At 39.4% G+C, this 27197-nt stretch overlaps 2 protein-coding genes across 5 annotated transcripts in view; one reads left to right on the top strand and one right to left on the bottom strand.

The window, feature by feature from the left end:
- Window positions 1–3560, top strand: part of LOC133558991 (TRIO and F-actin-binding protein-like) — a 35947-nt gene extending 32387 nt beyond the window's left edge. The window contains exon 12 of the mRNA XM_061910294.1: window positions 2789–3560. Within this exon, the coding sequence (XP_061766278.1) occupies window positions 2789–2842 (54 nt within the window). The 3' untranslated portion in view covers window positions 2843–3560. The remainder of the gene's footprint in view (window positions 1–2788) is intronic.
- smdt1b (single-pass membrane protein with aspartate-rich tail 1b) lies at window positions 2899–23434 on the bottom strand. Of its 4 annotated transcripts, none has more exons than XM_061906250.1 (3): window positions 23234–23434; window positions 3150–3323; window positions 2899–3101 (listed from the first exon to the last, which is right to left on the bottom strand). In XM_061906250.1, exons 1-2 carry the CDS (start codon window positions 23393–23395, stop codon window positions 3186–3188), a joined length of 300 nt encoding a protein of 99 aa, XP_061762234.1. In that variant the 5' UTR covers window positions 23396–23434; the 3' UTR covers window positions 2899–3101; window positions 3150–3185. The 4 variants fall into 4 exon arrangements, with proteins under 4 accessions (XP_061762234.1, XP_061762216.1, XP_061762206.1 ...); XM_061906232.1 differs by having other exon boundaries at window positions 3165–3323; XM_061906222.1 differs by having other exon boundaries at window positions 3174–3323.
- Window positions 23435–27197: the final 3763 nt, after the last annotated feature.

Below are 27197 nucleotides of genomic sequence, written 5' to 3'. Positions count from 1 at the left end.
GAACTCCTCCACTTGGGGCAGGGTCTCCTCCCCAACCCGGAGATGGCACTCGCCCCTTTTCCGGGAGAGAACCATGGACTCGGATTTGGAGGTGCTGATTCTCATTCCGGCCGCTTCACACTCGGCTGCGAACCGATCCAGTGAGAGCTGAAGATCCTGGCCAGATGAAGTCATCAGGACCACATCATCTGCAATAAGCAGAGACCTAACCCCGCGGCCTCCAAACCGGAATCCCTCAACGCCTTGACTGCGCCTAGAAATTCTGTCCATGAAAGTTATGAACAGAATCAGTGACAAAGGGCAGCCTTGGCGGAGTCCAACCCTCACTGGAAACGTGTCCGACTTACTGCCGGCAATGCGGACCAAGCTCTGGCACTGATCGTACAGGGAGCGGGATGCCATAATAAGACAGTCTGATACCCCATGCTCTCTGAGTACTCCCCACAAGACTTCCCGAGGGACACGGTCGAATGCCTTCTCCAAGTCCACAAAGCACATGTAGACTGGTTGGGCAAACTCCCATGCACCCTCAAGAACCCTGCCGAGAGTATAGAGCTGGTCCACATTCCACGACCAGGACGAAAACCACACTGTTCCTCCTGAATCCGAGGTTCGACCATCCGGCGTAGCCTCCTCTCCAGTACACCTGAATAAACCTTACCGGGAAGGCTGAGGAGTGTGATCCCACGATAGTTGGAACACACCCTCCGGTCCCCCTTCTTAAAGAGCGGGACCACCACCCCGGTCTGCCAATCCAGAGGTACGGCCCCCGATGTCCACGCGATGCTGCAGAGTCTTGTCAACCAAGACAGCCCCACAGCATCCAGAGCCTTAAGGAATTCCGGGCGGATCTCATCCACCCCCGGGGCCTTGCCACCGAGTAGCTTTTTAACTACCTCAGCAACCTCAGCCCCAGAAATAGGAGAGCCCACCACCGATTCCCCAGGCACTGCTTCTTCATAGGAAGACGTGTTGGTGGGATTGAGGAGGTCTTTGAAGTATTCCTTCCACCTATCCACAACATCCGCAGTTGAGGTCAGCAGAACACCTTTGCGTCATATAACTTGGTATGTGACACAAGCTCACTGTTAGCATGTTAGCGTTAGCACGCTACCATTAAAGTGCAAGCTTTTTTAGCTAATTTTGCAACTGTTTACCCTACAGTTAACCTGGTATGTGACACTTAACTGTTAGCATGCTAACAATAAAATGCTAACTTTTTAAGCTAATTTTTACACTTTTTTTTTCTGTAATTCCATAAACATTAAAATCATATAAATAAGTGTGTGACACAAGCTAACTGTTAGCATGCTAACTCTTTTAGCTAGTTTTGCAACCGTTCACACCAGTCATTTAACTTGGTATGTGCCATTTGTTAACGGTGGTCGGGGGCGTGGTTAAGGGGGCTGGCGTACAATTCACCAACTCGAGTATTCCATATATATATATATATATATATATATATATATATATATATATATATATATATATATGAAATACTTGACTTTCAGTGAATTCAAGCTATATATATATATATATATATATATATATATATACATATATACATATATTTATAATAAATAGTTGAATTTCCGACGGCACCTATCAAATACACGGTAATAAAAACAGTTGTTCTACTAACTGTACTGTGCTTGCTGGTTACTAAAAAAAAAACACTTACCTTTCACTATTTGAGTAACTTTTGTTCTGCCAATTGCGTATTGGCAAGCGATCTCCGAATCCGGGAACATCCTTCATGGATTTGTTGTAGACATCCGCAAATGAAAACGGTATTTTGCTTCCAGCTATCAGCATAGCCATCTTTGTCTCAGCACCATCGGGTCTCCATTTTGCGAGGTGGGCCATGATACTGGGTTGTGAACGATGCTGCGCTGCGGACACTTTGTGCTTCGCTGACTGACCGTTCATGGGTGAGTATATCCGTTCGGCCGCCGTGTTCAATGGAGAAGTCTGTTCTACAAAATTTACAGGCAACATACCCCATCCCCTTCGAACTCTCCTGGATAAACTGAAATTCTTGTTTCCAATCGTTCTGGAACTTGCAAGCGTATTTCTTCATTTTGCTCGTCGACGGTGTAATATATTGGGTTGGAGTCAATAACCAGGCGACGTGATGAAGTTACGTCTCTTTACTGTGGGCTTCAGAACAGACTCCCTAATGCATGTACCTTGACTGCACTTAAATGTAGAATATACTTACATTCTATTCTATGTACAGTAGATGGCAGTATTGTCCTGTTTAAGAGGGTCACAACAATGAGTCAGGTGTGCATGCAGCTGGAGGGGGCGCGGCCTCCAGGTTTGCCTGAATTTCAGGAGATTTTCGGGAGAAAATTTGTCCCGGGAGGTTTTCGGGAGAGGCGCTGAATTTAGGGAGTCTCCCGGAAAATCCGGGAGGGTTGGCAAGTATGCTTTTTAAGCTACTTTTACACTTTTGTCTCGAATTCCCCAGCCATACACCTGCAAGCCAACCTAAGCATGTTAAGTTTTTTTTTTTAATCCTATTTTAAAAACATTTTCTTTATTTTCGCGGCCATACACTCTTGCGTTATATAACTTGGTATGTGACACAAGCTCACAGTGAGCATGTTAACGTTAGCACACCACCAATTAAGTATGAGCTTTTTGAGGTAATTCATCATTTTCAAATTCAGTGTATGAAAAGACATAATACATGTAAAAATATATTATTATTCGATTGTGCAGGTGTACCTAATGTTTTGAAGGGTCAGTGCAAATAACTCTCTGTTCCAACATGCTGTTTTAGGAGGAGGATGCTTCCAATATGTCCAGGCAGGCTGGAGAGGGTTTCTCTCCGTGAGCTCCTAAGACTGACCAACACAGGAACCAGGATGGAAGTAGGACAAATAACAGAAATCCTTTTTGAACTCACTTTATTGAGTTAAAACCATGCGAACAGGAGTGAGGGCTTTTTCATTCTGCTAGCCTCACATGATGTGGGATCTTTGAAAATATGTATTGTTGAAAGATAAAACCGGAGAGAGGTAGGAGATATGTAGAGTGAAGCACCGACACCTCGTTCTCCTGGGACCATCTGGTCTTGGACTCAGCCTTGGAGCCTGCAGCCGGGAACAGAGCACAGTCAGGACAGGACAGGACAGGCGGACATGAGGGGACGCAACATGTGGCACCGTGCACTCGCTTCAGTCGTCGTCGTCGTCGTCTTCGGGGACGAAGATGTCGTGCTCCTCCAGGAGGGCTGCAAAGTTCTTGCTGATCAGAGTTCCCACGTAGAGGAAAGGCACCACCACCACCGTCATGCGGATCAGACCGAATGGTGTCTGGGAAGAAAGCAGACGTATGGATTCACCAGGTGGACGGAAGAGGAATGTTGACCCGCCTCTGAGCAACATTGAGGGCTTTAGAACAGGGCTGTCCACACTTTTTGACCTGGGGGGGCCGGAATTGGCTTAAGAAAATTTTGCCGGTGGCCAAAACATGTACAGTAAAAAAATTAAACAAAAAAAATATATGTATATATATATAAATGTGTGTGTGTATTTATAAATGTATACAAATGTGTGTGTGTGTATATATATATATATATATATATATATATATATATATATATATATATATATATATATATATATACACCGTATTTCCTTGAATTGCCGCCGGGGCGCTAATTAATCTAAAACCTCTTCTCACCCCTGCGCTTACCAGAGGCATGCGGTAAAAGTAAGCATGCGCTAATTAATTTAAAACCTCTTCTGACTCCTGCGCTTACCAAAGGCATGCAGTAAAAATGTAAGTGTGATGTAAGGATACCATCATGAAAAGCACATTTAATTAAAAAAAACGTTATTATGGTCTTACCTTTTATGTAACGCATGTGTCAAATACATACATACATTTGTGGAAACTATGAGGCTCTTGCCTTTCTATTTACTCTTTGCGCGCTTCTTTGTCACGTGACCGCCAAAGTCAAATCAGCTGTAGTTGTATGCCGGTAGCAGGAAGTGACTGGTATGCTCTTGCTCTATTTACTCTTTGGGAACTCAGTGCTCTCTCCCTGTCACGTGACGAGGGAGAGAGCACCCTCTATCTCAACATAGCTGCTTACTGTTCTTTTTAGCATACCGGTATTCAATAGCTTGGACCTTAAATCCTAATGAATAGCTCTTAATGTTCTTCCCTTTATGCGATTTCAAATTACTGGTATTGAAATCAGCCTCCTCCATTTTGAAAATGATGACAGGGGAAGTGTCACTCGTGACATCACGAGTTAGACCAGGCGGTAATACTAAGCATGCGCTAATTATTTTGCAAAGCGAGTTTGACCCGGCAGTAAGGGGCAATTCAAAGAAAAAGGGAATATATATATATATATATATATATATATATATATATATATATATATACACACATTAGGGGTAGGCAAATTAATGCGTTAATTACGCGTTAACTCATCAATATATTAACGCCGACAATTATTTTATCGCACATTTGCGTATGTTGTTTACATGCTTTTATTTTGTTAACGCCTTTTCTTAACAAGATGGCATCTCCCGGATGTACTTCGGCGTCGAGGGGCTCTTGGTAAAGATGGAACATTTGGCAAAAATACCGGACAACTCTGCAAATTTCATGGCTGGCTTACAGCGTGGTCACTCCGGGATCACTTACGACCGCCAGACAATTCTGAATGTGGATAGATCGGGCCGTTTTGGACTGAATGACGCGTGCTTGCTAGACCGGCTAGCTAGCATGGGAATACTTTGCCGGCTACATCCAGCGGCCTGTGAAGCAGCGGAGTATATGTGTTGTCTGTCTTTTTATGAATAATGCAGATGAGGAGTGTTGGCTGAGTTCTTAACGTTTGCTTTCAGAGCGTGCATATCACAACATACAAGATGCCGTCATGGCGACACAACCTATACCGGGTAGTGTAGTTCTTTTTTTCCCTGGCTCATAACGTCACAATACAGAACCATGTATATGCGTTCAGTTTATCAAAGCACCAAGCAAACAATCGGAAAATTCCCATCATATCAATTCCTAGATATGGTCAAAATTATTTTAAGTGCACTACGCAGAATAAACACAACATTATTAATATTGCTACTACGGATAATTTGATCAAAAATTCCCTAAAACAGCCCACTACCTATAATATAGGTTTTTTAAACATAAGATCCCTGATAAAAAAAAATGTTTCTGCTGTTACCTCAGAAATTGCCTGTTCAGATGTTATGATTGTGGCTCAGAGATTTGTATGTAGATTATATTTATTTTCCATAACAAACAGGATAACTTAAATACCCTGGCAGTGGCAATAAGCTTAAATGTTTGTATTTACATTTTTTGAGTTGATTTTCATAAAATATGCTATTTAACTGCTACTGTTTAACAAGGACTGGTTTAAATTGTGTTTGCACAACAAATGTTTTGGCGCTTTTGTTCATGTGGGAGAATATTCCAATAAAGGTGCACTACACACTACTTTTGAATTCATTATTGGGCTTTGCGTATACAATGCCGTTAATCGCGATTAATCGGAGAAATAGTGCGATTAACTTCGATTCAAATTTTTAATCGTTGCCCAGCCCTAATATACATACATACATACATATGTATTTAAATGTATGTGTATATATATATATATATATATATATATACATACATGCATATGTATTTAAATGTCTGTGTGTGTGTATATATATATATATATATATATATATATGTATGTATATATTTGTGTGTGCATGCAGGTCTGTCTCAGAAAATTTGAATATTGTGATAAAGTTCTTTATTTTCTGTAATGCAACTAAAAACATGACAATGTCATACATTCTGGATTCAATACACATCAACTGAAATATTGCAAACCTTTTATTATTTCAATATTGCTGATTATGGCATACAGCTTAAGAAAACTCAAAAATCCTATATCAAAAAATTAGAAGATTTCCTCAGACCAAGTAAAAAAAAAGATTTATAACAGCAAAACAAAATCAAACATTTAAAAATGTCAATTAATGCACTCAGTACTTGGTTGGGAATCCTTTTAAACGGATTACTGCATCAATACAGTGTGGTGTGGAGGCAATCGGCCTGTGGCACTGCTGAGGTGTTATGGATGCCCAGGATGCTTCAATAGCGGCCTTCAGCTCATTTGCATTATTGGGTCTGGTGTCTTTCAGCTTCTTCTTCACAATACCCCACAAATTCTCTATGGGGTTTAGGTCAGGAGAGTTGGCAGGCCAATCGAGGACAGTAATGCCATGGTCAGTACACCAGTTACTGCTGGTTTTGGCACTGTGAGCAGGTGCCAGATATGCTGGAAAATTAAATCATCATCTCCATAGAGCTTTACAACAGATGGGAAGCATGTACACAGCTGCATTGACTCTGGACTTGATGAAACACAGTGGACCAAAACCAGCCGCTGACATGGCTCCCCAAACCATTGCTGACTGAGGGAACTTCCGTTGTCTAGAGTTCAGGAGTGGCTTGACCATGGGAATACGGCTATTGAAGCTGTATCTGTTGAAAAGCTCTATGGAGATGATGATTTAATTTTCCAGCATGATCTGGCACCTGTCCACAGGGCCAAAACCACCAGTAACTGGTGTACTGACCATGGCATTACTGTCCTTCATTGGCCTTCCAACTCTCCTTACCTGAACCCCATAGAGAATTTTGGGGTTATTGTGAAGAAAAAGCTGAAAGACACCAGGCCCAATAATGCAAATGAGCTAAAGGCAGCTATTGAAGCATCCTGGGCATCCATAACACCTCAGCAATGCCACAGGCCGATTGCCTCAATGCCACGCCGCATTGATGCAGTAATCCGTGCAAAAGGATTCCCAACCAAGTACTGAGTGCATTAATTGACATTTTCAAATGTTTGATTTTGTTTTGCTGTTATAAATCTTTTTTTTTTACTTGGTCTGAGGAAATCTTCTAATTTTTTGAGACAGGATTTTTGAGTTTTCTTAACCTGTATGCCGTAATCAGCAATATTAAAATAATAAAAGGCTTGCAATATTTCAGTTGTGTAATGAATCCAGATTGTATGACATTTTTATGTTTTTAGTTGCATTACAGAAAATAAAGGACTTTATCACAATGTTCAAATTTTCTGAGACAGTCATATATATATATATATATATATATATATATATATATATATATATATATACACATATATATATACATACATACATACATACATACATACATGTATGTATGTATGTATGTATGTATGTATGTATGTATGTATGTATGTATGTATGTATGTATATATATATATATATATATATATTTGGGCAAAAAAGTATTTAGTCAGCCACCGATTGTGCAAGTTCTCCCACTTAAAATGATGACAGAGGTCTGTAAATTTCATCATAGGTACACTTCAACTGTGAGAGACAGAATGTGGAAAAAAAAATCCAGGAATTCACATTGTAGGAATTTTTAAGAATTTATTTGTAAATTATGGTGGAAAATAAGTATTTGGTCACTTCAAACAAGGAAGATCTCTGGCTCTCACAGACCTGTAACTTCTTCTTTAAGAAGCTCTTCTGTCCTCCCCCCGTTACCTGTATTAATGGAACTTGTTTGAACTCGTTATCTGTATAAAATACACCTGTCCACAGCCTCAAACAGTCAGACTCCAAACTCCACTATGGCCAAGACCCAAGAGCTGTCGAAGGACACCAGGAAAATAATGGTAGACCTGCACCAGACTGAGAAGAGTGAATCTACAATAGGCAAGCATCTTGGTGTGAAAAAAATCAACTGTATCAATTATCAGAAAAGGGAAGACATACAAGACCACTGATAATCTCCCTAGATCTGGGTCTCCACGCAAGATCTCATCCCGTGGGGTCAAAATGATCACGAGAACGGTGAGCAAAAATCCCAGCACCACACGGGGGGACCTGGTGATTGACCTGCAGAGAGCTGGGACCAAAGTAACAAAGGTTACCATCTGTAACACACTACGCCGAAAGGGAATCAAATCCTGCAGTGCAAGACATATCCCCCTGCTTAAGCCAGTGCATGTCCAGGCCCGTCTGAAGTTTGCCAGAGAGCACATGCGAGAATGTCATGTGGTTAGATGAAACAAAAATATAACTTTTTGGTATAAACTCAACTCGTCGTGTTTGGAGGAAGAAGAATACCGAGTTTCATCCCAAGAACACCATAACTAGTGTGAAGCATGGGGGTGGAAACATCATGCTTTGGGGCTGTTTTTCTGCTAAGGGGACAGGACGATTGATCCGTGTTAAGGAAATAATGAATGGGCCATGTATCCTGAGATTTTGAGCCAAAACCTCCTTCCATCAGTGAGAGCTTTGAATGGTTGACGAAATATTTATTTTCCACCATAATTATAAATAATTTCTTTAAAATTCCTACAATTTGAATTCCTGGATTTTTTTTTTCACATTCGGTCTCTCACAGTTTGTTTTGTACCTATGATGAAAATTACAGACCTCGGTCATCATTTTAAGTGGGAGAACTTGCACAATCGGTGGCTGACTAAATACTTTTTTGCCCCACTGCATATGTATATATATATGTGTATACATGTGTGTGTGTGTGTATATACATATATATATATATATATATATATATATATATATATATATATATATATATATATATATATATATATATATATATATATATATATATATATATATGTATATACAGTTGTGTTCAAAATAATAGCAGTCCCACATCACTAGCAATATAAACTGTTTTTGTTAGAATTTCAACTTATACACTACAAGTGGGTTTCTAGAAGGTTTAGTAAAGGTATAGAAAACCAACAGACCCAACAGGCATGACATGCATGCTGCTGATTTTGTGAAACTGAATCATTTACTGAAATAGGTGTGTTAAAAAAAGAGCAGTGCTGAGTTCAATTAGTGAGGTCATTGATTATGTGAAAAAAAAGGTGTTAAACAGGTGGTCCTTATTTAAGGATCAAGGCAACTGACGCTGCATATGCTGGCTGTGCATTTGTCCTTAAAAAACAGAGAAAAATGGGTCGTTCCAGACACTCTTCAGAAGAAGAGCGTTATTTGATTAAGAAATTAATAAAAGAGGGGAAAACCTATAAAGTGCAGAAAATGATAGGCTGTTCAGCTAAAATGATATCAAACGCTTTTAAATGGCAGCCAAAACCAGAAAGGCGAGGAAGAAAAAGAAAAACGACTATTCGAATGGATCGGAGAATAACCAAAATAGCAAGGGCTCAGCCAATGATCAGCTCCAGGAGGATCAAAGAAGATCTAAGATTGCCTATGAGTACTGTAACAATCAGACGGCGTCTACGTGAAGCCAAGCTACTAGCAAGAAGCCCCCGCAAAGTCCCATTGTTAAAAAAAAGACATGTGCTGAAGCGATTACAATTTGCCAAAGAACACATTGACCGGTCTAAAAAGAAATGGCGTAATATTTTTGGGACTGATGAGTAAAATTGTTCTTTTTGGGTCTAAGGGCCACAGACAGTTTGTCAGACGTCCTACAAACAATGAATTCAATCCCCAGTACATAGTGAAGACGGTGAAGCATGGTGCAAGCATCATGATACGGGGATGTCTCTCGTACTATGGTGTTGGTCTTATTTATCACATACCAGGGATCATGGATCAGTTTGACTACATCAGAATACTGGAAGAAGTCATGTTGCCGTATGCTGAAGAGGAAATGACCTTGAAATGGGTGTTTCAACAAGACAATGAATCCAAACACACCAGCAAGCCAGCAAAATCATGGTTTCAGACAAACAGAATTCAAGTAATGGAGTGGCCAGCACAATCCCCGGACCTTAATCCCATTCAAAACTTGTGGGCTGACATAAAAAATGCTGTTCATGAGGCAAAGCCAAGAAATGCAGAGGAATTGTGGAACGTAGTACAATTTTCCTGGGTTGCAATACCTATTGACCGGTGCCAGAAGTTGGTGGACTCCATGTGCCGCAGATGTGAAGCAGTTATCAGAAACCATGGTTATGCAACTAAATATTAGTTAATGATTCTCAAGAAAGTTGAATACGCAAGCCTTTCTTAGTTTATACAATAAATTTGAGTTTTGTAAAGAAATATGTCAGCACTGCTATTTTTTTGTTTTATATTTATTGACTTTCTGTGAAATATTATCGAATTCAATTAAATTTTTCTAATTGTATGGCTTTGAAATAGAACGTGCAGTGTTCCCAATGCATTTTTGTTGATTAAAATACAATTTATTTGAACAATTTTGAGGTTTACTCACCTTATTAAACACACTGCTATTATTATGAACATAACTGTATGTGTGTGTATGTATATATATATATATCTATAAATGTATATATATGTGTATATATGTTTATATATATATATATATATATATATATATATATATATATATATATATATATATATATATATATATATATATATATATATATATATATATATATATATATGTGTGTGTGTGTGTGTGTATATAGCTAGCCCATACAAATGTGTGTACATATTTATAGAAATATGTTAATATAATGTATATATAATAAAGTTTGACTCCTATATTGTTTTTGAACAATTTCCCTTGTGGGTCATTAAAGTTTGTCTAAGTGATGACCTCCTTAGAGTTGTGTAATCAATCAGAAATATCAAGCAGCTAAAATGCCCCAAACATGGATAAGATTAGAGACAGTGTTTTGTATTTTCTCCATCATGCATTGTATTGTATTTAAATGGCTGTCATTTTGAATGATGTGTTGTGCTTGGACAAGTTTTATACTAGGGCTGGGCGATATTGCCTTTTTTTAATATCGCGATATTTTTAGGCCATACTGCGATATACGATATATATTACGATATTTTGCCTCTGCATTGAATGAACAGTTGATGCATATAATCACAGCAGTATGATGATTGTATACGTCTACATTAAAACCTTCTTCTTCATACTGCATTAATATATTCTATTTTTAAACTTTCATGCAGAGAGGGAAATCACAACTAAGTCAATTGACCAAAAGTGTATTTAGTAAAGTTATTAAGCAATTGCACAAACATTCAAGTCATTTCCAAAGCATAAAGTGCAAGATTTTTAGAGACCTTTTAAGTGTCACATAAAAATGAGCTGCATAATAGGAAATCAAATAGTATTCGTCCTTCACTATGTGGTATGTTACTAAGGTTATGAAATTCTCTTCATTCTTTAGCGAGTGACTTTACAAATTATGCTACATATTAGCAGTAATGCTACTTTTTATAGCAACGCTTTTTCCCCTCACACTTGACAAATTACGGTTGTCTGTTCGACAAAGCTTGAAGCCCAACCACCGCTAGACGATGGAAACCCTGCTGTTTTTATTGGGAATTAAGTCTTCCTTTATTTGTTACCAGATCCGCACATTCTTTCTCTCATTTTTGATTGATTGATTGATACTTTTATTAGTAGATTGCACAGTTCAGTACATATTCGGTACAATTGACCACTGAATGCTAACACCGCAATAAGTTTTTCAACTTGTTTAAGTCAGGGTCCATGTTAATCAATTCATGGTACAAATAAATACTATCAGCATAATACAGTCATCACACAGGTTAATTATCATAGTGTATACATTGAATTATTTACATTTTTTACAGTCTGGGGGGGTGGGATGAGGAGCTTTGGTTGATATCAGTACTTCAGTCATCAACAATTGCATCAACAGAGAAATGGACATCGAAACAGTGTAGGTCTTACAGTAGGATATGTACAGCCAGCATAGAATATAGTGAGTTCAGACAGCATAAGAGCCAGTAAAAACATTAGCAGCTAACGTTAGCCTCGCCGCTACCTCGATGCTGGGCGAGGGCGTGTATGTGACGTATGACGTGACAGTTTGTGACGATTGAAAGAATGTGGGCCTGCTTGTCTGTGAGAAGGAGACATAGGAAAGAGCGAGGAGAGCCTAGGAGAGCCTGAAGTGTTATGCCCGCAGCTAAAAGTCCTGAGTGAAAACGTATACTCGAATATTACGATATAGTCATTTTCTATATCGCACAGAGAGAAACCCGCGATATATCGTATATATCGATATATCACCCAGCGCTATTTTATACTATCCACAAAGTCCAGTGAGCAGGTTGTGTTATGTGTGACCATGTGTGTTGACTTTTTGTGTTACTTTATTTAAGCCAGCAAGTGGGAAAGGTTGTTTGGGTCATATATTAAAATGCTGTTCTATGTACACTTCAATGTGCAAATAGTGGGCATTGTACTAAATTACCGACACTGTCCACTAGAGGACAGCAAACTTGTAGCAATTACACAGTTGGATATTTCAAATGAAGTTGGAGACACCAGATTTCTAATTTGACCTGTGACGTCTGGAGGGCCAAACTGAACACGAGAGCAGGCCGCAGTTGGCCCTTTCGGAATTACAAGCTTTGGCCTTGGTTTTGCTCGAAAAAGGTAAAAACAACCACCTCGACCTCTTCCTTCTCTGTACGCACACATCATCCATCGATCAATTTTCTACCGCTTATTCCCTTTTGGAGTAGCGGGGGGCGCTGGCGCCTAACTCAGCTACAATCGGGCGGAAGGCGGCGTACTCCCTGGACAAGCCGCCACCTCATCGCAGGGCCAACACTTACATTCACACACTAGGGCCAATTTTTTGTGTTGCCAATCAACCTAGCACACATCATTATTATTATTATTATTATTATTCCCTCTTGCTTTATTGACGTTTGGATGTGGCAGGTTTAATTAAGAGTGTGAGAGTGGGCAAGAAGTGTGTGCTCAACACATTTGCCAAGTTAACTTTCAGTTTCGATCCCCACCAAGATGCAGCAGCGGGATGGAAAAAAAATAAAGAGAGCAACCATTTTACAGAATGCTCCGGACTTTAGACAACTCAGTTTCCTCTCCAGCACTGGGACCGCTGTTGTTTGTACTTATTTTTATCGAATAAATGCTATATCTTCAATTCTCGTCCTCTTTCTATATTCTAAGGTGAGGTCCCAACATAGAGCACATGAGTATTATCCAAAACATTCACACTATTATTATATCTATTTTTTATTCAACTTCTTCTCCAGATTTTGGCCCTCTACCTTACACATTTTTTATCCAATTCAAAGCGTACCAACTTCAAACTGTTCAGCCTATTTGGGAATCGCGGGCTTTCCCTTGACAAATTCCAAATATTCCCAGAATACCCGGTTTTTCGGGACATTTTTCCCATTCAAAATGAGTTGGCCATTTTTGAAACGTTCTCCATTTTCACATTTTTCAACCGATTCAAACCTTTCCACCTTCAACACATTCCATCCACTCATCCTGGAGATTCAAACTATCATTTTTCCAAGTTCCAAAAAGTTCCAGGAATTCCCGGAATTACCGTTTTTTTTAAACCCTTACCCATTTTTCAACCCACTTCAACCGTCAGGACAAAAAATTGAGTTGTTTTTCAAACTGAAAAAATTCCCGGTTTTCCCGAAATTCCAGGAATTCCTTAATACCATTTCTCGACCGATTTGAAAAATTCCAACACCAACCATTTCAACTCATTCAGAACATTCCAGTCTTTCAACATTGTCCCCCCAAAAATCCTGCTTCTCTCAAAATTTCCAAACCTCCATGAAATTCCCATTTAAATAAATGGGACATTTTTTCAAACTTCCACAATCCCCACATTTTTCAACAGATTCAACTCGCCCCAGACATTCAAACTACCATTTTTTATCCATTTTTTTATCCTGTGTCCACCCCTTTTCGTTTCACAACTCCTTGTACATTTTTCATAGCCATTTCAACTGTTTCACAGTCTAAAAAAAATTCTGACTAAGGACACAAAAACAAGTTGGTTTAAGAACTAGAAACATTTCCTGTTTTCCCGAAATTCCTGGATTTCCATAATAACATTTCTCAATTATAAAAACTGTTACTACTTCAACATTTCTGGACTGATTTTAAAATATTCCAACACCAACCATTTCAACTAATTCAGAACATTCAAGTCTTTTAACATTTTCCCCCCAAAAAATCCTGCTTTTCCCAAAATTCCCAAATTTCCATGAAATTCCCATTGAAATAAATGGGACATTTTTCAAAGTTCCACAATTCCCACACTTTTCATCCGATTTAAACCATTCCAACTCCAAAATAGTCAGCCTGTTCAAAATGGTGTGCTCTCCAACAATTAAAAAAACAATTCACGGATTTCCAAGAATTCCCAGTTTTCAGGGACATGTTCCACAATTCTCACGTTTCATCACATTCAATTCTTAGACATTCAAACTACAATTTTTCCACGTTCAACACATTTCCAGGAATTTCTAATTTTTTCTAACCCTATGTCCAACCTTTTACATTATTTATCACATTTCAACTGTTTCACTGTCAAAACTTCTTAATCAGGACAAAAAACCAAAGTGGTTTAGGAACTGGAAACCTTCCCTGTTTTCCCGAAATTCCAGGAATTCCATAATACTATTTCTTAATTAAAAACTGTTACTACTTCAACATTTATTGATCGATTTAAAAAATTTCAACACAAACCAATTCATCCATTCAGGACATTCATGCTCCTAATCATTTTCTAAAAATCCTCTTTTCCCCAAATTTCCAGGAAGTTCTCATTGAAATGAATGGGACATTTTTCCGAGTTGCACAGTTCCCACATTTTTCAACTTATTCAAACCATTCCAACATTAACACATTCCACTCACACTGGACATTTTAATTAACACTTTCCCAAGTTCCAAACCAAATTCCGGATTTTCCTGTAAATGTTAACAATTGCATTATACAAACTGCATTCTGTCAGCATTTCAGTTTAACTTCAGCATTGGAGCGTTCACACGCAATTCCTTCAGGAATCGCTTCATATGGATATAAAGGTTATTTACTGCATTTTCACCATTGCCTATAAATACTCCACATCTGCGCGTATTAAACTACTGACCTCTAATCGGATTACCCAAAGCACAGCTTGTATACGATAGTTGTCTAGCAGACAAATCACAGTACAAAGTTAAAGTAAATAATACGGCCTAACAACTTATAACCAAGCTTCACTGAACAATAATTCAGATGCCAGTCTACCGATTATTACTAATTGTAAATCGTACGGTTTATTTTTTATCTATTTTTTTTATTGTACAAAAAACATAATATTTATTATAGAATAGAATATAAAATACTTTTTTGATCCCTGGGGGAAATTCAGCACCACAGCTTGTTCACAATAGACAATAAACATGTAGGTATTTACATGTGAATAATATAAATACAGTCTACTATACAGCATTATTCACATGTGAATAACATAGTCTATTATCCAGCATTATTCAAATGGGAATAACATAAATGCAGTCTATTATACAGCCTTATTCACATGTGAATAACAGTCTATTATCCAGAATTATTCAAATTTGAATAACATAAATGCAGTCTATTATACAGCCTTATTAACATGTGAATAACATAAATGCAGTCCGTTAAACAGCATTATTCACATGTGAATAATATAAATACAGTCTATTATACGGCAGTATTCACATGTGAATAACATAAATACAGTCTTTATACAAAATTATTCACATGTATGTAACCCATATGGAAATATAATGTCACTAATATATTCTCCTATAATTTATTTCTAATTTATGGTGTGCCAAAAGTCACTTTGGTCACTTAAAATGTTAATTTATGATGTGTCAAAGTCATGTGTTCACTACCGGGTTAAACTAATGATACATGCACACAGCACGTTATTCACATGTTGGCCAGTAGAGAGAGCAGGAAAATCCAAGATGGCGGCGCCCGGAAGGGCTGGGACATTGAGGAGCTCCTGCTAAAGATGGAACATTTGGAAGAAATACCGGACAATTCTACAAACTTTATGGCTGACTCACATCGTGGTCACTCCGTGATCACGTACGACCGCCAGACACTTCTGGATGTGGACATATCGGGCCGTTTTGGACTGATAGACGCGTGCGTGCTAGACCTGCTAACTAGCACGGGAATACGTCGACGGCTACATCCAGCGGCCTGTGAAGCAGGGGAGTATAGTAGCAGCGGGGGCCGTCTACGGAGCAGACGCCAGCGGTGTGATCGGAAACGCGGATGCCGAGCGGGGCTAAAAACAAAGCAGAAGGCTAATCACCACAGAACACCACTTCCCTCCATCCTGAAGCCGGATTTAAATGGAAGATGCGAGACTACTGGTCTGGGTAAGGAGTCAGTTAAATTAGAACAAGATTTTTATGCTTTGAGTGTTTCAGAGTTGGACATGGGTTTTACTGAGGTGGCTAACTGTGATGCGTGCAGTTTATCAAAGCAACAAACAAACAATCGGAAAATTCACGTCGTATCAATTCCTAGATATGGTCGTAATTATACTAAATACACTGGGCATAATAAACACAACATTATTAATATTGCTACTATGGATAATTTGATCAAAAATTCCCTAAAACAGCCCACTACCTATAATATAAGTTTTTTAAACATAAGATCATTGTCTCCCAAAACGTTGTTAGTTAATGATATCATCAGAGACAACAATCTTAACGTCATCGGTCTCAGCGAAACCTGGCTTAAACCAAACGACTTTTTTGCGCTAAACGAGGCATGTCCTCCTAACTTTCCACATGCGCATATTGCCCGTCCCCTTAAAAGGGGTGGGGGGGGTCGCACTAATATACAACGAAAACTTTAACCTTGGTCCTAACATAAATAATAAATATAAATCGTTTGAGGTGCTTACTATGAGGTCTGCCACACCGCTGCCTCTACACCTGGCTGTTATCTACCGCCCCCCAGGGCCCTATCCGGACTTTATCAATGAATTCTCAGAGTTCGTTGCTGATCTAGTGACACACGCCGATAATATAATCATAATGGGGGACTTTAATATCCATATGAATACCCCATCGGACCCACCGTGCGTAGCGCTCCAGACTATAATTGATAGCTGTGGTCTCACACAAATAATAAATAAACCCACGCATCGCAACGGTAATACGATAGACCTAGTGCTTGTCAGGGGTATCACCGTTTCCAAAGTTACGATACTCCCGTATACTAAAGTATTGTCCGATCATTACCTTATAAAATTCGAGGTTCAGACGCATGTTCGGCAAACTAATAATAACTGCTATAGCAGCCGCAACATTAATACGGCCACAACGACAACTCTTGCTGACCTACTTCCCTCGGTAATGGCACCATTCCCAAAGTATGTGGGCTCTATTGATAACCTCACTAAGAACTTTAACCACACCCTGCGCGAAACCATTGATAACATAGCACTGCTAAAGTTAACAAAGGCTCCAAAAAAGCGTATCCCGTGGTTTACAGAAGAAACTAGAGCTCAGAAATTATTATGTAGAAAGCTGGAACGCAAATGGCGCACGACTAAACTTGAGGTGCACCATCAAGCATGGACTGATGGTTTAATAACTTATAAACACATGCTTACCTTAGCTAAAGCTAAATATTACTCAAATCTCATCCACCGTAATAAAAACGATCCTAAATTTTTGTTTAGTACGGTAGCATCGCTAACCCAACAAGGGACTGCTTCCAGTAGCTCCACCCACTCAGCTGATGACTTTATGCAATTCTCTAGTAAGAAAATTGAAGTCATTAGAAAGGAGATTAAAGACAATGCGTCCCAGCTACAACTGTGTTCTATTAACACTGACACGATTGTGTATACGGCGGATATGGCCCTCCAAAATAGTTTCTCTTGTTTTGAGGAAATAACATTAGAGGAATTGTTACAACGTGTAAATGGAATAAAACAAACAACATGTTTACTTGACCCACTTCCTGGGAAACTGATCAAGGAGCTCTTTGTATTATTAGGTCCATTAGTGCTAAATATTATAAACTTATCACTTTCCTCGGGCACTGTTCCCCTAGCATTCAAAAAAGCGGTTATTCATCCTCTTCTTAAAAGACCTAACCTCAGGGTAAACTACCGACCGGTGTCTCACCTTCCCTTTATTTCAAAAATCCTCGAAAAAATTGTTGCGGAGCAGTTAAATGAACACTTAGCGTCTAACAATCTTTTAACAAATTTTTTTATTTTTTTATTTTATTTTTTTTTTCTCCAAGATGGCGCTGCTGTAGTGGCTGCTGTAGCCAGGAGCTCTGTGCTCTTGTATCATCATTTTGTGTTTCCCTCTTGTTTTCATGTGTTATTATATTTTTTTGCCTTTTGGTCCGGGACCCTTTGGGACTGTGTGACAAGGGGTGTCACTTTCGTGACCTCTGTGGTGCTTTTTTTGTGGACTTCTGGATCTGCCTCCCGGGAGCCTTTTGGCCATGGAGACCAGCAGCTGGGTCTCTGCCACACCGGAGTCGCTTTGGAGGGACTGGAGGAGATGCGGATGAAGGGACAGGGCTGCGGAGCTGGTACTGAGCGCTGGGACGGAGAGGCTTCGCGGTGTCTTGGCTGGGTGAGCAGGTGTCGGACACCTCAGTCTCCTTGGACGTATCATCGCTCATCCATGCGGACTGGACACTGGCCGAGAGTGGAGTCGGCTGTCTTGGTTGCTTTGTTGGGTCTGCTCCTGTCTCTGGCCATCCTCCCTCCACCCCAGCGGACGATGGTGTGGAACACCGCAGAGGCCACCACAGTGGATATGTTTCTTTTACTTTTTATTCATAGCTGTATGTAGAAGTGTCTGGTTGTATCTGCTGCTTTAATGTCTTTAATGTCCTATGTATTCTTTGATGTTTGATGTTTCCCTCTTACACACATGTAAGAGGAATGTGTACTATGGCTATGAGTTGTTGTTTTGTTTTTTTTTTCCCTTGGCCTCAGTCTGCACCCCCTCTCCAGGGCCCAGGCTAAGACCGATTTTTTTATTTTATTTTAATCTTCTATTTTTTTCTCCACCCCCCCTTGTTTACCTGTATCTCATCTTTTTTTGTAAGGGGCGCTGGAAGCCGGCAGACCCATCAGCGATCCTGTTCTGTCTCCCTGTAATGTTTGTCTGATCTTGAATGGGATTGTGCTGAAAATTGTAATTTTCCTGAAGGAACTCTCCTGACAGAATAAATAAAGTACTATCTAATCTAATCTAATCTAATCTATGTGAAACCTTTCAATCCGGTTTCAGGGCAAATCACTACACGGAGACAGCCCTCGCAAAAATGACTAATGATCTATTGCTAACGATGGATTCTGATGCGTCATCTATGTTGCTGCTCCTCGATCTTAGCGCTGCTTTCGATACCGTCGATCATAATATTTTATTAGAACGTATCAAAACACGAATTGGTATGTCAGACTTAGCCCTGTCTTGGTTTAACTCTTATCTTACTGATAGGATGCAGTGCGTCTCCTATAACAATGTGACCTCGGACTACGTTAAGGTAACGTGTGGAGTTCCCCAGGGTTCGGTCCTTGGCCCTGCACTCTTCAGCATCTACATGCTGCCGCTAGGTGACATCATACGCAAATACGGTATTAGCTTTCACTGTTATGCTGATGACACCCAACTCTACATGCCCCTAAAGCTGACCAACACACCGGATTGTAGTCAGCTGGAGGCGTGTCTTAATGAAATTAAACAATGGATGTCCGCTAACTTTTTGCAACTCAACGCCAAAAAAACGGAAATGCTGATTATCGGTCCTGCTAGACACCGACCTCTATTTAATGATACAACTCTAACATTTGACAACCAAACAATTAAACAAGGCGACACGGTAAAGAATCTGGGTGTTATCTTTGACCCAACTCTCTCCTTTGAGTCACACATTAAAAGCGTTACTAAAACGGCCTTCTTTCATCCCCGTAATATCGCTAAAATTCGCTCCATTCTGTCCACTAAAGACGCTGAGATCATTATCCATGCGTTTGTTACGTCTCGTCTCGATTACTGTAACGTACTATTTTCGGGTCTCCCCATGTCTAGCATTAAAAGATTACAGTTGGTACAAAATGCGGCTGCTAGACTTTTGACAAGAACAAGAAAGTTTGATCACATTACGCCTGTACTGGCTCATCTGCACTGGCCTCCTGTGCACTTAAGATGTGACTTTAAGGTTTTACTACTTACGTATAAAATACTACACGGTCTAGCTCCATCCTATCTTGCCGATTGTATTGTACCATATGTCCCGGCAAGAAATCTGCGTTCAAAGGACTCCGGCTTATTAGTGATTCCCAAAGCCCAAAAAAAGTCTGTGGGCTATAGAGCGTTTTCATTTCAGGCTCCAGTACTCTGGAATGCCCTCCCGGTAAAAGTTTGAGATGCCACCTCAGTAGAAGCATTTAAGTCTCACCTTAAAACTCATTTGTTTACTCTAGCCTTTAAATAAACTCCCTTTTTAGACCAGTTGATCTGCCGTTTCTTTTCTTTTTCTCCTATGTCGCACTCTCCCTTGTGGAGGGGGTCCGATCCGATGGCCATGTACTGCTTGCCTGTGTATCGGCTGCGGACATCTCTGCGCTGCTGATCCGCCTCCGCTTGGGATGTTTTCCTGCTGGCTCCGCTGTGAACGGGACTCTCGCTGCTGTGTTGGATCCGCTTTGGACTGGACTCTTGCGACTGTGTTGGATCCATTATGGATTGAACTTTCACAGTATCATGTTAGACCCGCTCGACATCCATTGCTTTCCTCCTCTCCAAGGTTCTCATAGTCATCATTGTCACCGACGTCCCACTGGGTGTGAGTTTTCCTTGCCCTTATGTGGGCCTACCGAGGATGTCGGAGTGGTTTGTGCAGCCTTTTGAGACACTAGTGATTTAGGGCTATATAAGTAAACATTGATTGATTTGTTATTCCAGTCACTTCTTCACTGAACGTCACCGAGTGAAGACACGAGTCATTATTGTATTTCAAAGACAAAGTTTAAAAGTTAAAAATACTTGTTACTTCTGTGACCGAGTGTTGGAAAAGCAGCATAAGATAGCCGGGTTCCAGTGGGAGTTGGATTGCTGTGCTTTTTGCTGCTGAGAACTCCAGTAAGTGTTAATTTGTGAGTGAGGCCTACAGTACATTGCTGTTAGCAAACCTGTTAGCCTAGCCACACTGGTAATGGTAAAGAGAGGGATCTGATAAGACACACAATTAAGATGTACAAAACCAATTGGAGTAATATGATGTCTTGAGATAATGCCTTGTGACATGTTAGTATGTTGCAGTTGAATAACTATTGTATTTTTGTTTTGTGTAAAAGAGAGGTTTATTTAATGTAACTGTGTTCAGCCTCATGCAGTGAGCAGAGGAGCTGCATTCATTCCAATGCTGCTAAAACAGCCTTGTCATGCTGCTTAAAGGGGAACTGTTGACACATTTCATTTATTCAATTGATGCAGTTAAAATGATACTCATTATAATACATGGTGACCAAAATATGATTTCAGTTAAATAATCATTTATTTTATCATGTGATGGTTTAAAATGTTATATTTCACGGTTCATAATTTAAAGATATAAAGGTAAAAATCCTTAAATGGATGTACCTCATTTCGTTCATTGAATTCTTAAGTAAGAAGTGAAGCTACTATAGTTTTCATGATTTGATGCTGCTGTTAAAGTCTTACAGACTTATATGGAGTACAGTGTGAACCGGCCAGTATTCATATGTATGAGTAACTGTGTTTATTGATTTAAAATTGAAGTTAATATGGTACCATATGGAAGAGAACTAAGAGTAAAAAGAGTATTCTAATTGATTACATTCTGTACTGCTATGTGCAGATTGGTTTTTTGTGTGATCCTGAAGTCTGGTTCCAAGCTGGACTTGAGTTTAATGGCGAGCCAGTCCCAGTGAGTGAGAGTCTGCGGAGCGGGAGCGTTTGGATGTGGTGTGGCCAGCTACATCGGTCTCCACACTCTGCAGTGATCTATAGCTGAACTGATCCACCGTCAGAGTCGCAAGTATCGAACCGAATCAATATGGAATAACGGATTACAAAAGAACTAAGGATTCCCAACAAAGGAATATAAAGAGTGTTCAATTCAGTACTACCCGGGTAGAATTCAAATTTAAAAAGGGACATTTCTTCTATTTTTTCTGTTTTGATTTCTGTTTTGATTTTTGTAACAGAGCTCTATTTTATTTTATTTTTGGGGTATTTTCAATTCAAAAAGCACACTGTTCATGTGTTGTTGTTTATTATTGTGCAATAAATTTGCCAGCAGCTGTTCTGTGGTCCACTAAGTACGTAACGTCTCATTTCGAGTCTCTCAATTATATGGCCAAGAACCTAGTAATCTTAATTGTTGTACTAACCTGCTATCCTACAGTAGGGGTGCTACATGTAAATAATACAAATACAGTCTATTATACAGCATTATTCACATGTGAATAATATAAATACAGTGTATTACACAGCATTATTTACACGTGAATAATATAAATGCAGTCTTTTATACAGTTTATTCACATGTGAATAATATAAATACAGTCTATTATACAGCATTATTCAAATGTGAATAACATAAATACAGTCTATTATACGGCACTATTCACATGTGAATAACATAAATACAGTCTATAATATGGTATTATTCACATGTGAATAATATAAATACATTATAATATACAACATTATTCAAATGTAATAACATAAATACAGATACAGATAAAGTATTAAACATTAATAAATACAAGTAATAATAGATATGAGGAAAAAAAGACAAAAAGGACTACTTAAAGGGACGGCGTGGCGCAGTGGGAGAGTGAGTGGCCGTGCGCAACCCGAGGGTCACTGGTTCAAATCCCACCTAGAACCAACCTCGTCACGTCCGTTGTGTCCTGAGCAAGACACTTCACCCTTGCTCCTGATGGGTGCTGGTTAGCGCCTTGCATGGCAGCTCCCTCCATCAGTGTGTGAATGTGTGTGTGAATGGGTAAATGTGGAAGTAGTGTCAAAGCGCTTTGAGTACCTTGAAGGTAGAAAAGCGCTATACAAGTACAACCCATTTATTTAAATAACTGTAAATGTTTTTCAACAAAGATGTCAATTCAAGGGCTTTTGTACTCTTAATCATGCTCCAAAATGTGATTAATGATTGTAAATTCTACTCTTGTATAGAGGAAAATTTACTTCCGCATCTCAGCTCTTATCGGTAATCACGCGTTCATTGGCTCATTCTACAGCGCGGACTCCACTGATTGGTCACAAAAGGTGTCAAGCAAAACTAAGTCCCGCCCCCCATTCTTAGTCATGTTTGCATTGGGCAAGGTTCTCTACAAAACACTTACTTTATCCGGTTTGGGCAGGATAGCACCCGACGACGTCGAAACCGCACTTCGACTTGGTGTCGTCCTGTTTAGATACGACGTTTTTGAAGCGCTGTTACGGCCCGGTAAGCCATAATTCCGGGCGATATGTCTCAGGGAGAGCCGTAAAACACTCACCGCCATTTTCCCCTCCCGGTCAAATATGTGACGTAGGGTAAGTGGGCGGTGCTACAATGGCGAGGAGGAAGTGTCTTTTTGATGACGTCACAGTTATTTCGCTGCCTTTGTCACACACATCTTTAAGTTATTGTTAATTAAACCAATAGTTTGAATAACTTCTAATCAAGCGATACACACAATTTCGTCACCTGCCAAAATGTAATTAGATATATTTGTAAAGGTTATTCCTGGATTTTACTCGTTTGTTGGCTAATGGAATAGTGTTAGATTGCTATCAATACAATACTCACAAAATATAAATATAACGTCGCTTAACTTAGGGGTGGAAGATTTTTTAGGATTACGCTCAGAACACGTAGAAACCAAAGCATTGCATATATTTTTTTTTAATTTAAATATTTGGGAATATGATTATATAAATATATTAACTAGTCAACTCACATCAGCAAAATAGTGCAGAAAAGTAAAAATGTGTTTAATATAATGAGGGGTAAATACAGGGGGCTGATAGACAGAATCAGAAGTACTTTAACAATCCCGAGGGGAAATTAAAATGTTCAGCACAATCCCATTCAAGGACAGGATCAAACATTACGGGGAAACAGAACAGGATCGCTGACGGGTCTGCAAACTTCCGACGCCCCATACAAAAAAGGTGAGAAACAGGTAAACACTGGGAGGGGGATAAAAAGAAAAATCAGTCTAAGCCTGCGTGGGCCCCTGGAAAGGGTGTCCTGGCTGAGGCCAAGGTGAATAAAACTCATAGCCATAGTACACATAAGCATGTGTGTAAGAGGGAAACATCAAACTTCAAAGAACATTAAAAGAGCAGAGCTGATGCAACCAGTCACTGGAGCCTATCCCAGCTGCATTCGGGCAGAAGGCAGGTACACCCTGGACAAGTCAACAAGTCTATGCTTCCGAAGTCGTCTATGGCAGTGTTTTTCAACCACTGTGCCGCGGCACACTGTGAAATATTGTCTGGTGTGCCGTGGGAAATTATGCAACTTCACCAAATTGGTCCAAAAAAAATATTTTTTGCAAATCAATAATTATAATCTGCAAATAATGTGTCCTTGTCGAGTCTCTGTGTCGTATAGAGCTTGGCAGGGTAACCACATAGTACTCCAGTACAGGGGCGTCACTAGACCTAATACTGTACTGGGGCACACCTGGGGCACAAATAATTAATGTGAGCGTGCAAAGCGCGCAAGCAAAAACATTTTTAGCTCTTATTTATCATAAAAAATACATAAATAGTGCTTTAAACTATGAAATCATATCAGATTATGTTGTATGGATCTTTGATTAACCACCTGAAATTAACTAATGTATTTGACCTACTTGTGCACTTTTTTACTCCAGACTTCTAAACTGCTACTGGTAAAAGCAAAAAGGAAGAACAATCATTCTTTTTGAAATATATATTGCAGTAATCATCTGCAAATTTAACATCTACAAAAGTAAAACAAAAAATAAAGCACCCCTACATCTCTGGGCTCTTTTATATTATTTAATTTCCATTTATGGCAATGTGGCTAATCCTATTTCAGATACACAAAACTATAAAATATACACAAAACAATAAAGCCACAGTAGTAGAATAAATGAACAACTGTTGTGTGTCTGTTCAAGGAATCATTTTCTGAGAAGTAAACTGGAACGTCCCCTTTTCATTTTTGCAAAGTGGTCAATCACTCTGGACAGACATGGAAATATTACAGTAACTGTTATACAGTTGACCAGTGGTTCCCAACTGCTGGGTCGTGACATAAAAGTGGATTGTCTGTCATTTTCAGTTAGATGTGTGCATGAAAAAAAAAAGTTTAGGGAGGAAAAAAAAACAAATTGTGGCAACAAAACCAGATTATTTTAGCCTTTTTTCTAGTGACTATTAGTGAGTATTTTAGCAAAAGGCAAACCGACTAACAAGGACTCTGGACAGACATGTAAATATATTTTAAAAAAATCTAAATGGGGCAACAAAACCCGATATTTTTAGCCATCTTTCTGAAAACAAATACAAAAATGTTACTGTTTTTTTTTTGGAAACAAAACCAGATGCTTTAGCTGTAGCCATTTTTCTGGTGACAAAACAAGATTATTTTAGTCAAAGTCGCACCGATTAACAAGACAAGTCTACTGTGCTATTTTTCTGTGAAATAAACTTGAATGATTTAAAAATTGGCTCACGACTTGATGATATGGAAAAATGTTTTCCTTCCTGAAGATAAACCATTTGAGAAGCACTCAACTCACACATGCTTACTCCAAATCATCATTGATGCAGAACCAGCAGACAATAACCAACATTATGTTTCATGTTGATTGGAAATTCCCCCGACAGCTCGTACAGCAAATTAATATGTTTGTCTTGATACAAAGAATAACGTTAGCTAACTTAGCATCAACTTCAATCAATCAATGTTTATTTATATAGCCCCAAATCACAAATGTCTCAAAGGACTACACAAATCATTACGACTACAACATCCTCGGAAGAACCCACAAAAGAGCAAGGAAAACTCACACCCAGTGGGCAGGGAGAATTCACATCCAGTGGGACGCCAGTAACAATGCTGACTATGAGAAACCTTGGAGAGGACCTCAGATCTGGGCAACCCCCCCCCCCCCCCCCCCCCTAGGACTTCACTTACATCTCTCATTCCTTGCTTCTTCTTCATTGCTGCGGGCGAATAACTTTCTGATATCCATCCAGGAGTTACAGTTTGAGTCAAATCTAAATCTAAATAATGTAATTAACAAATTGTTGTTGGCTAACGTTACCTACCTCACGCAGTGATTCGCAGCCCCTCTCTCTCTCTCTCTCTCTCTCTCAACCGAAGTCTCGATCCACACGTGAATAAATTACCATATTAATTAGCCATGTGCTCATTGTTAGTGGAGTGAATACAGTAGCAATCAATTACCATACTAAGTAGTATGTGCGCTGTTGTCTATGTTATGTAGACTTAAAACTCTGAAGCGTTTTTTTTTTTTTATTGGTGACATTTTTACTGGGGCACTGCAGATCAACAGTGGGGCACGTGCCCCACTGAAATATGTCTGGCGACGCCCCTGCTCCAGTAGGTGGCAGCAGATAGTTAATTGCTTTGTAGAAGTCGGACGCGTCGAGGATGGTTTGTCGTGATCCCAATGTGCAGAGCACAGCGAAAGGTACTGTGCAGTTAAAAAAGTATGTAAGTCTTTAAAAAAAATGAACAAGGCAAATCCCGCTAGGAATAGGGACTGAAGCATAGGGATGGCTAAATAAAATTGAACTGGCTACAAAGTAAACAAAAACAGAATGCTGGACGACAGCAAAGACTTACAGTGTGTGTCCGTACATGACAACAATTAACAATGTCCCCACAAAGAAGGAAAGCGTCCGCACAGATGAAATAGTTTAGATTTCCAATTCAAAGCAGGTCAGGCAACAAAACAGGAAAAGCCACCAAATACCAGCGCAAGACAGATGCTAAACTGACGGTTGACAGGTAGAAAACAAAGATGCTAAATTGACGGTTGACAGGTAGAAAACAAAGATGCTAAACTGACAGTCGACAGATAGGAAACAAAGATGCTTAACTGACAGTTGACAGGTAGAAAACGAAGATGCTAAACTGACAGTCGACGGGTAGAAAACAAAGATGCTAAACTGACAGTCGACAGGTAGAAAACAAAAATGCTAAACCGACAGTTGACAGGTAGAAAACAAAGATGCTAAACTGACAGTCGACAGGTAGAAAACAAAGATGCTAAACTGACAATTGACAGGTAGAAAACGAAGATGCTAAACTGACAG

Source organism: Nerophis ophidion, linkage group LG01 (genome assembly GCF_033978795.1).
Source record: "Nerophis ophidion isolate RoL-2023_Sa linkage group LG01, RoL_Noph_v1.0, whole genome shotgun sequence".
Lineage (NCBI taxonomy): Eukaryota > Metazoa > Chordata > Actinopteri > Syngnathiformes > Syngnathidae > Nerophis > Nerophis ophidion.
The sequence above is the reverse complement of the archived record's forward strand: the minus strand, read 5'-3'. Positions and strand labels throughout refer to the sequence as shown.